We start from the raw sequence: 13,848 nt of genomic DNA, 5'->3' as shown, positions 1-13,848 counted from the left end.
CGCAGCCTGTCTGGATGTAAAACAAGTGTAACAAACACCCGACATGCATTCAACATTTTGAACCTCTGAAATGGTCTTCACATGTAAAATTACAGTAGGTAAATTGTCTTTAAATGTTTTATTGTAGTTCTTTTGAAGGATGACGTTTTCTTAACCTTTCCGAAAATATGCACATTTGGAATTTCCAAAAGAAAAAGTAGTTCATGTTATGTTTGGGCAAGCTTAATTAACTTTAAAAAGGTTAAATCATTTGCATAACACCAGTGGGTGCTCAAAGGTTAGACTTAAATGAGCAGAGATGTACATAGGGCATTTGGAATCTGGTTGTGTGTGTGTGTGTGTGTGTGTGTGTGTGCGTGTGTGTGTGTGTGTGTGTGTGTGTGTGTGTGTGTGTGTGTGTGTGTGTGTGTGTGTGTGTGTGTGTGTGTGTGTGTGTGTGTGTGTGGTGCACACACATGTCGTACTGAGCAGAGATTGTATGTGGACGAGGGTGGCTGGAGTATATATAAAAAAGTGACATTTACTTTCCACACCTAGGACAAACATTACCATAATTTTGACATCTATAGTTTACCACTGTGTCAAGAAGATGTAGTGCCTGAAGCACCTTTTGGAAAGCGCTATTTGTTATTCTACGCCGTAGTTTGCCTGAAACATGCACAGGATGAATTTGAGCATACAAAAGACTTTCTTTGGGAAAGCAATGGTTATTTTGTTTAGGTGTCTGTCTGTTGTTTCTGGATTTAATTATAGGGTACATTTACTGAAAAGGAATTCTACAAGGCCTGACGTTTAAGGGTTCAATGCTTTGCAGTTCACTAGTTTGCTATCTCGGTTAACATGGAACTATAATCTTGCTTAATTTGGTCAGACGTAGTCTGTCCTCGAGAGATTACTAGTTTGCTAGTGGTCACTGCAGAAGAAAGTATTTATGGGTCGTAGGAAAACTCAGAGTTTCTGTATTCTTTCAGCGTCTTCAATGATGTCATTGGCTTTGGCAGTAAACCTGAAAGTAAAGTAAAGTCATTAGGATTTGTCAAAATGCTGTGTAATTTAAACCGCCAGACAACCGCTTCCTTTATTATTTCTGCATCCTGTTTGCTGCAGTTGAAAGTGACAACAAAAAGGAGACCAAAGGTGGAAAGGGAGCCAAGGGGAAGGTAGATCAAAGCAAAGCCATCAAAATGGTGAGTTCAGTAAATAAATCTAGGCCTGCCTTTTTACCTGCCTTCAGCACAAGAAATTATTTAAGTCCCCTTGCCCGCTTGTGACTTCCCAATCAATGACATAATGTTTCTGTAATGATCCTGTGTTTTGCTTCTATATCATATTTATTCCCTGTCACCCTTTCACTCTTGCTCTCTTTCTCTCTCTCTCTTCCTCTGCCTCTCTTTCTCCCCCCCTCTCTCGTTCTCTCAACCCGCCCTCTCTATCTCCCTCTCACTACTCCACTCTCTTGCTCCCAAGTAAAATGTGTCTTTTCCTTTCTTGCTGTCAGATGTTTGTTTGGATGTCTCTATCCAATATTAATCTACCTGGATTTAATCTGTGTTTCTTGTTACCCAGGTGCCGGTCAATCGTGTCTTGCCCCCCAACACCCTCCCAGTAGACACACACAACTTCAAATGTATATTTTACTTGTTTGACTTTAATAATGACCTTTTAACACCTCCAATAAGTATTTCACTGATTTTCAGTGGTGAGATAATCTATATTTCCTAGATAGGTATTTCTTAAATATCAGTACAGCCAGAAGAGGACTGGCCACCCCTCAGTGCCTGGTTCCTCTCTAGGTTTTTTCCTATGTTCCTGCTTTCTAGAGCTTTTCCTCGCCACAGTACTTTTACCTATGCATTGCTTGCTCTTTGGGGTTTAACCCTCGGCATCTGTAAAGCACTTTGTGACAACGGCTTATGTAGAAATGGCTTCATGAAATTTGATTTGGGAAATAAGATTGTTTGTAATGCCAGACCAGTGACATACTGTGGAGGAAATTGTCCTTAATACACCTCATCTAAGATATCATAGACCCTTACAACGAAGAGGAATATGGTAAGTAAGCATGATCTTAGTTGTCATTATTATGTTTCTGATTTTGCTAATAATTTCCACAAGAGAATCGTTGATCACGATACGGCCCCAGACGATAAGCTATGATGTTCTGACAGCCCGGGCCCATATTCATAAAGTGTCTAGGATCAGATTTGACTTTGAAATCATAATGTATAAGATTATATGGACAGGGGGTGCCTGATCCTATCAGCACTTCTACTCTGAGACACTTTATGAATATAGACCCTGATCTCTACTGATATCTTTGTAAGCTGTGCAATGATGGGTTTTGTTGCAGTAGACACCTAGAGGCATGGCTCTCCTGAACGAAACATCCAAGAATACCGTAAAGATGTGCCTCCAATCTAGTGTAGAATATGCCCCCAAAAAGTCATTCAAGATAGCACTGTTTTCCAATCCCATTTATTGATTTGATCTTTTGTTTTAATAAGCATGAAAATGTTGCCAGCGCCAAATAGACGTGGTTGTAATGGTCAGAATTTTTAACCTTTAGCCGACTTTTATGTTGATATCCCTATGTATGTGAGTGGCCGTTTTACGAAATCTGTCTTGCCTGCTACTTACTTAAACTGCATACTGTGTACTAATCATACCAAATACTATATAGAACGTACTGTTTAGTAAAATCATATGCAGTAAGCAACAAATATCAATATACTACTCATCCATATTGAGATGGCCTCATTGAATGCGCAATCACGCTTTTTCCCCGACGTTCATACATTTTTGTAGAACACGTCCCCTATTCTGATTATCAGCTGGTGTCGAACACACTTGAGTGTGAAAAAACTATTCAGTTCTGTGAAGCGAATTCTACTAGATGAAAAGCTGAAATGAGTATGACATCCGGGCATTTAAAGTATTCTCTATTTTCAACATTTCACAAACTATAAAAGGTCATTTTTTCGGATACTCAAACGGCCTACTATTTACGATGCAAGTATGGGTATTTGGACTGGCTGTGTACAGTATATGAAATGAAAATCGAGTATGCTTTAAATGCCTGGATGTCATTCTCATTTAGGCTTTTACAACAGCTGATAATCAGATATGGGGATGTGCTTCCAAAATTAACCAATAACACAAAACAACGCAATTGTGAATGACACATTCTCAGTATGCAAAAATAGAATGTTTTATAGTATGTAAAAAAAAAATTTAATCGAGTATGGTTTAAATGCCAGGATGTTATATTCATTTCTGATTTTCATCCAGTAGAATTCGATGCACACTTTTCCACAATGCATTGAAGAGGTGGGCTGCGATTGATAGGCCCTACTTCTCTTCATGTAGCCAAACAACCAAACTATACTTAAAAGGATCCTACCCTTTTTTCAATTTTCGCCTAAAATGACATACCCAAATCGAATTGCCTGTAGCTCAGGACCTGAAGCAAGGATATGCATATTCTTGATACCATTTGAAAGCAAACACTTTGAAGTTTGTGGAAATGTGAAATGAATGTAGGAGAATGTAACACATTAGATCTAGTAAAAGATAAGACGAAGAAAAAACATGCGTTCTTTTTTTTTTGTACCATCATCTTTGAAATGCAAGAGAAAGGCCATAATGTACTATTCTAGCCCAGGCGCAATTTAGATTTTGGCCACTAGCTGGCTTCAGTGTATGTGCAAGTTTTAGACTGATCCAATGAACCATTGCCTATCTGTTCAAAATGTTGTATAAAGGCTGCCCAAATATGCCTAATTGGTTTATTAATACATTTTCAAGTTCATATTTGTGCACTCTCCTCGAACATTAGCATGGTATTATTTCACTGTAATAACTACTGTAAATTGGACAGTGCAGTTAGATTAAAAAGAATTTAAGCTTTCTGCCCATATCAGATATGGTTATGTCCTGAGGAGGGGAGCCACCGATCCCGTAGAGGTTAATTAGGAAGATGGATTTCTGCTTTCTCACTGAAAAGTGTTTCTTGTTCTCTTGGCCTTCGTCAGAGCTTTTAAACTAAATATTAAACCATCTTTTGATTTCTGAACGTGTCGACACAGGGGACACGTTCATGTTAGTCAGGCCTTTTGATTTGAACATATGGATTGTTATAGTTTTGTAGGCTAGGCTATCTATTGAATTATTACATGTATGGATCAAGCCTTAGCAGTCATTTTCATCTCGTTCCCAATGATCAGTGCTTTAGTTTATTACGTTGCTGTCGAACGGTTCTGAATTTGCGATGCACCAAACTGTCCAAATTGTTCTGTGCAAAAGCCTTTTGATTTGAGCATTTGAAAAGTTTTGGTGTGTGTACTAGGCTATTTGGTTTAATGTATGCATGTTACAGCACTTAGGTTTCACTAGTAAATATGTTGAAATGGAACCAGATTATACATTTCTGTCTTCAGTCCTTTTTAAATAGAACAGGCTATGTGGTCTACTATGGTATCTGTCGAATGTGATAGTGCTATTACTACATTCCTATTCTATTCAGAGTTTTGAGAAATTAATACAATTAAAATGAGCTATTATCAGGCTGGTTAATGTGGTGCATGCCTGTTAAATTTGGAAAAATCCACCCACACACGGCCTGTGTTGCGGCCATGGCACATTGCATACTTTTTAATAAACAGTACATCACTTGCTAAATACTATGCAACGATGCGTACATAGTATGCGGTTTAAGTACAGTATGTAGTACGCTAGTATGGGTATTCGGACACAGCCTCTGTTTAGAGCTATGACTCCTTCTCAGCAAAGAGAATTTTGCAGTGATTAATGTGCTGTTTGCCAAAATCCAATGGACTATTGACTGGCCTTGACGTGTCCTCCTCCCTCTCCGCCACCGGGTCACCAAACTCCCTTCATACTGTACATTTTGTCAGTGCAATTTTTAGGTACAGCTTAGATTTAGATTATGTAGTCCATCTTCTACTATAGATTGGGTCCTACAGTAATATACCTCATCCAATGATAATAAATGATGAAGTAGCTGGAACTGTTGTTTATTCTCTGTGTGTGTCGTGTGCGTGTGTGTACATTGTGTGTGTGTGTGTGGGGGGGGGGTTATGTTTCAGAAGGCAGCAGCCTGACAGAGAGGATGAAGAGGACTTTGGAGGCATACAGCCAGCAGTTCACCTCACTGTGGGAGGGCTTTTTGGGGAGTGAACGCACTCCCAGGTCAGAAGTCACTTTCACTCAACACACTCATTAGCAGTAATGACACAAGAGTCACATATGTATGTCATGTATTCCTGTCCGCTGGCATACCAATCTGATGGCTGATGTTTTTTCATGGCATGCTGCACTCTAAGCCACTAACACTGTTGTGTGTGTGTCAGTCTCGCAGAGCTGGAGCAGCTGCTGACAAACTGCAGTGCTTTCATCTTCCATGGAATGGAGCGCTTTCTCGCTAACATCCCACCATCCAAGCTGGCTGCCCTCAACCTTTCTGGTACTGTATCCAATACCTACCTATTTTCTTTTGTGGTTTGAGTTTGTTTGGTCTGAGTTTCAATAACCTTCTTGTGAAGATGTTGGATGATTTGAGGTAGATTTTATTTTATATTTAAATTTTCTGATCAGAAAACAACCATGCCCTTAACCAAAGCCAAAGCTCAAATACCACAGAACACAAATAAATAACCAGAACCTGCCACATTCCAACTATGCCTCCCTCCCTGTCACACCCTGACCATAGTTTACTTTGTATATTTCTATGTTTTGGTTGGTCAGGGTGTGAGCTGAGTGGGCATTCTATGTTTCATTGTCTAGTTTGTCTATTTCTATGTCTGGCCTGATATGGTTCTCAATCAGAGGCAGGTGTTAGTCATTGTCTCTGATTGGGAACCATATTTAGGTAGCCTGGGTTTCACTGTGTGTTTGTGGGTGATTGTTCCTGTCTCTGTGTTTGCACCAGATAGGACTGTTTCGGTTTTCGTTACGTTCTTTGTTTTGTAGTGTTTGTATTGATTAGTGTGTTTACGTTTGTTTATTAAACATGGATCGCAAACTACACGCTGCATTTTGGTCCGACTCGCCTTCACCACAAGAGAACCGTTACACTCCCAGTAAGCTGCTGTTGTATATATGCCACCACTGCAGAATTAGCACAACATACCTTCTGAAGTGACCCATTCGTCTGAAAAGGCATCCCAAATGGCACCCTATTCCCTATGTAGTGCCCTACTTTTGACCAGGGCCTCTTGTAAAAAATAAAGCACTACATTTAGGGAATACTGTTACATTTATGATGCATCCTGTGTGTCAGAGATTTGTTGTTTGCCATCTAAAATTAAGGAAACTAAGTAGAAAACAACATCATTCAACTCCAAAGACTGGTATTCAAAGGCATTAGGCTATAAGTTCAGAACACAGAACATAACTCTTCCGTTATGACAGGGAATATTTGTAAAGACTTATATAAAAATGTCACATTATGTCAAAGATCTGAGTGGCTTTGGATATTATGTGATGATATGATTTATTTAATCAAATGAAGGATTTTCCAAAGTCAGTGATGGAGAAACAAAAACCCAGATATAAATTTTAAATTGTACTGTGTGTAGCTTATGTACGTAAATGGAGCAGTAGACTTAATCTCTTTAAACACATCAATCTTTAATTCCCTGAGTGGTTATATTTAGAAAGACAGCAATATAACATCAATTAGATTTCATTATAGGCCCGTTGCTGTTACATTTTCCAAGTTTCACCAAGCACTTGTAGAAATTATACAGAGATTCAGAATGAATGGATTAGGGATAATCACTAGGCTTATATGATTTATTAAGATGATATAGGCCTAGTAATTGTTTGATGTAGGTTTAATGTGTGCATTGGAGATGTTCATCAAATGTAGTGTTCTGAATCTGTCGCCCGGAGTTGAAGTAGTTATTATAGGCACTAGAGAGCAAGCTGTCAATTAATGTTAATCTCACATTGAACTGTTCCCTGGACAGGAACTCTGGCGTTCCCAATCCAGCAGATCAGAGTCTGGAGCTGACAGTGCCCCACCTGTGGCCTAACCCGGGTGTGTCACATTTTGGCAGATCCATTGACAAACACCTCCGCAATTGATATTGACTAGGGGCCTTGTCTATAAACATTGATTACACCAATTGCCACTCAAAAATCTGTACAAGGTCGTAGTGCTGTAGTACATTTTAAGAGTAAATGGAAATAGACACTTGACTAACACATTCATTGACAAAAAATAATAACATGTTTTTGTTGAACTTACAGTATGTTGTGAAACGAATAGCCATGTTTTTTCTTCTCATTGGCATTATGTGAAATGAAATACCGCTGCCTAAATAGAGCATAAAGCAGCCTGTATAAAACAACGAGGAAGGGAAGCGCTGCTAAGGTACACAATAGTAGATTTTGGTAGACAGAAGGTGCTCTTTGGTAAAAGGGGTAAATTGGTCATCAAAAAGAAAGGCGGAACAAGGCACTCTTCATAGAAGTAACAAATGTTTTTTGGGGGGGGGTATTGATACTCATCATGTTCATTTCACAGGCCTTTGGTATTTTGGAGACAGAGACTCCACTCTTTCCTCAGTGACTGCTATCTTGATTCCTTTATTACGATACTTTTTCACTGATCTTCCTTAAATAACTGATCACACACCCCAAAAAGCCTTCTGACTTTTCACACCTTTCAAACCATTTTCAACAACAATCAAACCCTTTTCACAGGCATGGCTCTTGGCCTTGCTTGACTTTCTTTTTTTTTTTACTTCAAAACAAAGGACGTTTTGGGTGTGGATGACACTGGGTGTATTTGATCTGATTGACAGGGGAAGTCAGGATGACCTTACACATCACCCTGGGCCTCACAATACCATCCACTATCAAAGACAGGCTGGGCTTTGGCACTTCTAACCAAACAAAGTGGTGAGGAATGTTCAGACTAAATAGAGCCTCGTCTGAATAACAGCTGTAACTCGATAACAAGCCAACCCCACCCAGTTAACAAGCCAGCAGGTACAAGGTGTTTGCAGATGTTCTAGATAGTTTCAAGTTTTAATGTCATGCACAAGTACAAGCACAGGGAAATGTCTTTCTTGCGTCAGACCGAGATGTTCAGAACTGATCTAGAGCAGAGGGAGGGAGAATGAGTTATATTCTACTTCCTGCACTCAATCTAATGCCTGAAGAGAGTTTTGAGCATGACAAACTGTGCTTGTTGGAGTCATGAACATGAATCAACAGCTCTCTTCTCTTTTTCCTTTCGTTTACACACACTGGCCTAAATTCATTGACCTTCCTTCATAACCGATCTAGGGGCTACAGATGAGAATTAGCCCTTTTACTAACTCTGGTGCATTTACATTGATGTAAACAAGGAAATGTTCATTAATGTGCACGGTCCCTGTCAAGTAAATCCCATAAATAAATGAATCCAAGAATACATACACTACCGTTCAAAAGTTTCTGGTCACTTAGAAATGTCCTTTTTATTTTTAAAGAAAAGCAAATTTTTTTGTCCATTAAAATAACATAAAATTGATCAGAAATACAGTGTGGACATTGTTAATGTTGTAAATGACTATTGTATCTGGAAACTGTAGATTATTTTTAATGGAATATCTACATAGGCGTACAGAGGCCCATTATCAGCAACCTTCACTCCTGTGTTCCAATGGCACGTTGCGTTAGCTAATCCAAGTTTATCATTTTAAAAGGCTAATTGATCATTAGAAAACCCTTTGGCAATTATGTTAGCACACCTGAAAACGGTTGTTCTGATTAAAGAAGCAATAAAACTGGCCTTTAGACTAGTTGAGTATTTGGAGCATCAGCATGTGTGGGTTCGATTACAGGCTCAAAATGGCCAGAAACAAAGAACTTCCTTCTGAAACTCGTCAGTCTATTCTTATCCTGAGAAATGAAGGCTATTCCATGCGAGAAATTGCAAAGAAACTGAAGATCTCGTACAACGCTGTGTGCTACTCCCTTCACAGAACAACGCAAACTGGCTTTAACCAGAATATATAGAGGACTGGGAGGCCCCGGTGCACAACTGAGCAGAGGACAAGTACATTAGAGTGTCTAATTTGAGAAACAGACGCCTCACAAGTCCTCAACTGGCAGCTTCATTAAATAGTACCCGCAAAACACCAGTCTCAACGTCGAGTTCCTCTGTCCAGTGTCTGTGTTCTTTTGCCCAGTGTCTGTGTTCTTTTGCCCATCTTAATCTTTTCTTTTAATTGGCCAGTCTGTGATATGCCTTTTTTTTTTGCAACTCTGACTAGAAGTCAGCATCCCGGAGTTGCCTCTTCACTGTTGACGTTGAGACTGGTGTTTGATGTTATTTTAATGGACCAAAAATGTGCTTTTCTTTCAAAAACAAGGACATTTCTAAGTGACCCCAAACTTTTGAATAGTAGTGTATCATTCCACCCATAGAGTATGTTTTGGGTAGTGTAATTTGGTCCCAAATAACAATTTATTTCACCTCATTTCAAAATGTTGTCATTAAGAGCACATAGTCAACCATTTCGCTCCACCCGCAATCTGCTAAATATGTAGCCAATAAAATGTTATTTGATAAAAAGCATGTTTTCACATCTCAAAAGAGTTAAATTATGAATGAGGTGCCATTTAAAGTAACAGGATTGACGTAAAAAGGCTGATTTCATCTTAAATCAACCATAACTCCCCTTGTGACGGGGAATGGAAGCTTGTGTTCAACAGGGAGTGGCAATTGAATGTAAGTTTAAAAAATATATATATAAAGTTAGGCTAGAAATGTTTATCTTTATCGATGGGTAACAGGGTTGATGTGTTATGCTCGATCCGTTCAGTTTTCCACCACCAAACACCAGAAAATGGTCAAAAAGAGTAAAACCAGCTGACATGCTTTTACACTGATTTACACTATCGTTTGAAAATTTAATTTAAAGGAATAGTTTCACAATATTAAAATGAGAGTTCAGTAGAAACAGGGTTTAACTTCAAATGAGGGACAAACGTAAAGGAATCACTAATGTGAAATAAATAATAAATCATTTTGGGGTTAAGTGGGTTAAAATCTTCCTAAAAGTCAGAAAAACATGCACTTTAGCAAGTCTTTATTCATATAAAAAATCTTGAATTTATTGAATTGTCCATGTGGTTTATGTAAGGGGCACTACATTTAACATAACAGGCTTTTAAAATGCAATATTGGTGCACCATTTTTACATAAAATATCAAAGGGACACAAAAGTCACTATTTGTGGAACGACCCATGACCAGATGATGATAATGTGTTGTTATTTGTCCTCAAGAGTGCCAGATGGCTGTCCTTTTAGACCTCGTCCAGAACAGCGCCAGCATGCTACGGCAATCCAAGCTAGATGTGCAAAAGAGGTAACGCATTGCATGTGCTTCTTATGACTTTATCCAATGAAGTGCATTAAGTTGCATCCCCTCCTTCACAGCTGATTACACCACAGCTGTTTGATGCTTCGTCTCAGGATGGTTATGAGAAGACGCTGGACAGTTCCTTTATAGACCTCATGTGTCTCCGTCTCTCTTTCTATCCTTCTTTCTACCTCTATCTATATATTCTCTATCTCCCCCTCTTTCACTCCCCTTTATCTATATTTCTCTCTTTCTATCTCTTTTTCTCTCTCTTTCTCGCTCTCTATCTCTCTCGCTTTCTCCCTCTCCTTTAGTGATGGGCACCTGGCCCTGGAGAGGCCCCTGGAGACAGCCCTGCTACTCACTCTGAGTGGCGTCCGTTGTGTTCTGCTCAACCAGTGGCACAGCAGCCCCCAGAGGAACATAAATAACATGGACTCCGTCATGGAGAGTGAGTTCAATACACTGTTAAATCAAATCAAATTTTATTTGTCACATACACATGGTTAGCAGATGTTAATGCGAGTGTAGCGAAATGCTTGTGCTTCTAGTTCCGACAATGCAGTAATAACCAACAAGTAATCTAACTAACAATTCCAAAACTACTGTCTTATACACAGTGTAAGGGGATAAAGAATATGTACATAAGGATATATGAATGAGTGATGGTACAGAGCAGCATAGGCAAGATACAGTAGATGGTATCGAGTACAGTATATACATATGAGATGAGTATGTAAACAAAGTGGCATAGTTAAAGTGGCTAGTGATACATGTATTACATAAGGATGCAGTCGATGATATAGAGTACAGTATATACGTATGCATATGAGATGAATAATTACTGATGCACATTACTGTATGTAAATTAAAAACAGTTTCAAATCAACCTAAACTGGGACATGAAAGCTATTAATTTAAGGTGTGATATGAAGTCTAAGAATAGCTGTAATATGTGTTGTGTACTGTGTGTTTTCATGTGTTGTAGATCTCCTGAGGGTAGGCCTGACCTCTGGCCAGACTGTCCATGCACTGAGGAAGGGAGAAGTCCAGAGCACAGAGAAAGACACAAACACTGCAGGATCAGATGGTAGGCCATCACTACAACTCTGGGGCTGGGCCATATTCAATCATATCTGGTAGTATTCTGTTAAGGCAGTGAGAAAATATGTTGAAATTGATATGTAGTTAAATATACCCATTTGGAAGAATGTTGAGTGCTTTTTGCATTACAAAAATGCCATGGTATGCATTTGCTCCGTTGTTTACATTTTTGTTGGTGGCACTATGCGGGAATAATGCCATTCATCAAGTGAGCCTTTAATCCTTTACACTAGTGGGAATTGGCCTATATGGATAGGGAAATGTTTCTTACAGAAGAAATATGAATGGCATATGCATAACCATGGTAGCAATTGAAAGGGAACCGTTTGGAGATAATGGGAAAATGATTAGACCAAAGGTGAGTGCACAACAGTTCACCTGACACAAGACTGAATCCAAACCTTACACTGTTGATTTTATGTGCATTTTACTTTTACTGTACCTTTTGACGTATTTGTTGATAATGAAATCTGAAAATGTTCTGAATACATTCAGTAGCAAAATTAGAATATTCCTGGAAAATGTGGGGTAGGTGCAATACAAATTACAAGGGTTTGAGTGAGACGACTAACTGGTGTCCCCAAGTGGCCATACACCTCCAAAGTGTGCACAGTTCCTAAGCAATTTCAACTATAAGGTACTTTTTTAAAGCTTTCGTAACTGCTGTTGAGGAACTAGAGCAAGCATACTTGTAGTAGTTTAATTTGGAACACAACCCTGCTTCCCTGCCATCAGGCAATTACTGTTGTTAACACAATCCAAAAACAGTCAATCATAACTCACAATCTGGGTCAGGTCAGCATGACTTGAAAGCTTGTTCTATTGCTAATATGACTAGGTAAGTTCTAAAATATAATTTTACAGTGTTAGGCTTTCACAAGGCAATTAAAATAAATTGTTCGTAGTTTTGGTGCGCATAGAAATGAGTCCGGGGTATATTCAGGTGCGTCTGCCGCTGTGAATTTTCTTCACAATAAACAAACAGGCTCATTATGTTCAGAACAACCCAGGGTATGACGCCATGTAATCTTGTAACTGTACATCAAACATAGTGATCATGAATATTGACACTGTATATGACATGAGTTTGGAAATGTGAAATGCACATTTGGAGTCGCGGGTGTTTGGTTTGCTTTTATGGCATCCAAGCAGTATTTATTATAATCCTCAACGTCTCATCTTTCAGAATACACAGAGTCATCTTCATTTACAGCATTTCCCTAAGTCAGATAACACAACATTTACAAAAGTTGCCCAATTAACCAGGATAGATTTTGGCAACTTTTTGTCACATGATGCTCAAGTTCATGATGCTCAAGTTCAGTATAGCTTTCAGTTAAAACTCATACAACACTGTGAACCGGAGAACCTGCACTCTACATCATGTATAGCATGTTACTGTACTGCCACTGCGTTCCAATGTAGGTGCTTATTAGTCCCCAAAATCTGCCATTTTCAACCCGTATACGGGTACGAGTGTAAAGGGTTAAGTGCATGTATTCAGATGTCAATTAATCTTGCCACCAAGCAAAATGTGTTTGTTTTTTTTGCTTATCCCATTCATGACACAATTCCTAGAATTAAAATGTTCCTAAAACTGAATACTCTGTCAATTATTAGGATTTAAAAGACGGAGCACATTGCTTGTGCTACCTGTGTCACTCTCACTCCCTGAGTCATCTCTCTCTCTCTTACTCCCTCTCTTTCTTTTTTCTCTACAGATACCATAGGCCACGAGGATTCGGTAAATAGAGATGGGAATGCACATGATGCTCAACCAAGATTGACCACTTCACCATCAGCCTTCAATTGTGTCATCTATGGACTGCCTAACTTAGTTATTACGTGATCCACTTCAGTCCCTCGTAACATTCCTTCAAATTTAAGGATATTCGTAAAATTGTTTTATTAAAAGAAAACATCAACACAATGCCATCTAATAACACAGTTATTCCCAAGGCTGTACAATTACAAACAGATCCCAAAAATGCATTAGCCAAGAGTAATCCTCAGTTTCTCTAAGAGACAGTTCACCATTCGTTGCTTGGCTTCAGTGAATAAAGAAATATCTTGTTTGCCTCCACTTGTTTCATCTGTTTTATTGCGCCTCAGCAGAAATAAGCTAATCTAATGCACCTGGTGCCAGTGGTGGGATAGACAGGGTCGGGTAAGAGGGAAATGTCTAAATTATTATCGTCCACTCCCCAAGCGTTCTCCCCTATGGAGCTCTGCCATGCTTTGGAATTACATTGTTAATCAAAACCAATAATGTAATAAAGCTATGAAAACAGGGATGTATAGTACATAATATTTGGACCACATGGGTTGGTTGTGAGAGGACTGGATCTACAGTAGGCCACAGGA

At 39.0% G+C, this 13,848-nt stretch overlaps 1 protein-coding gene across 3 annotated transcripts in view; it reads left to right on the top strand.

The window, feature by feature from the left end:
- Window positions 1–13,567, top strand: part of cfap46 (cilia and flagella associated protein 46) — an 86,600-nt gene extending 73,033 nt beyond the window's left edge. For 2 of the 3 annotated variants that reach the window (XR_004211640.1, XM_020495024.2), the window contains 9 exons: window positions 1,108–1,187; window positions 1,567–1,627; window positions 2,020–2,052; window positions 5,106–5,208; window positions 5,370–5,482; window positions 10,305–10,386; window positions 10,695–10,831; window positions 11,369–11,470; window positions 13,206–13,567. Coding sequence is in view for 2 of the 3 variants with exons in the window: in XM_020495024.2 (XP_020350613.1) it covers window positions 1,108–1,187; window positions 1,567–1,627; window positions 2,020–2,052; window positions 5,106–5,208; window positions 5,370–5,482; window positions 10,305–10,386; window positions 10,695–10,831; window positions 11,369–11,470; window positions 13,206–13,333 (839 nt within the window). In the remaining variant the exon portion in view is untranslated. The remainder of the gene's footprint in view (window positions 1–1,107; window positions 1,188–1,566; window positions 1,628–2,019; window positions 2,053–5,105; window positions 5,209–5,369; window positions 5,483–10,304; window positions 10,387–10,694; window positions 10,832–11,368; window positions 11,471–13,205) is intronic. The other variant, XM_020495026.2, reaches the window with a different exon arrangement.
- The last annotated feature ends 281 nt before the right edge of the window (window positions 13,568–13,848 follow it).

The sequence above is a fragment of the Oncorhynchus kisutch genome, linkage group LG11, assembly GCF_002021735.2.
Source record: "Oncorhynchus kisutch isolate 150728-3 linkage group LG11, Okis_V2, whole genome shotgun sequence".
In the NCBI taxonomy this organism is placed as follows: Eukaryota; Metazoa; Chordata; class Actinopteri; order Salmoniformes; family Salmonidae; genus Oncorhynchus; species Oncorhynchus kisutch.
Note: the sequence above shows the minus strand (reverse complement) of the source record. Positions and strands in the feature narration are given on the sequence as shown.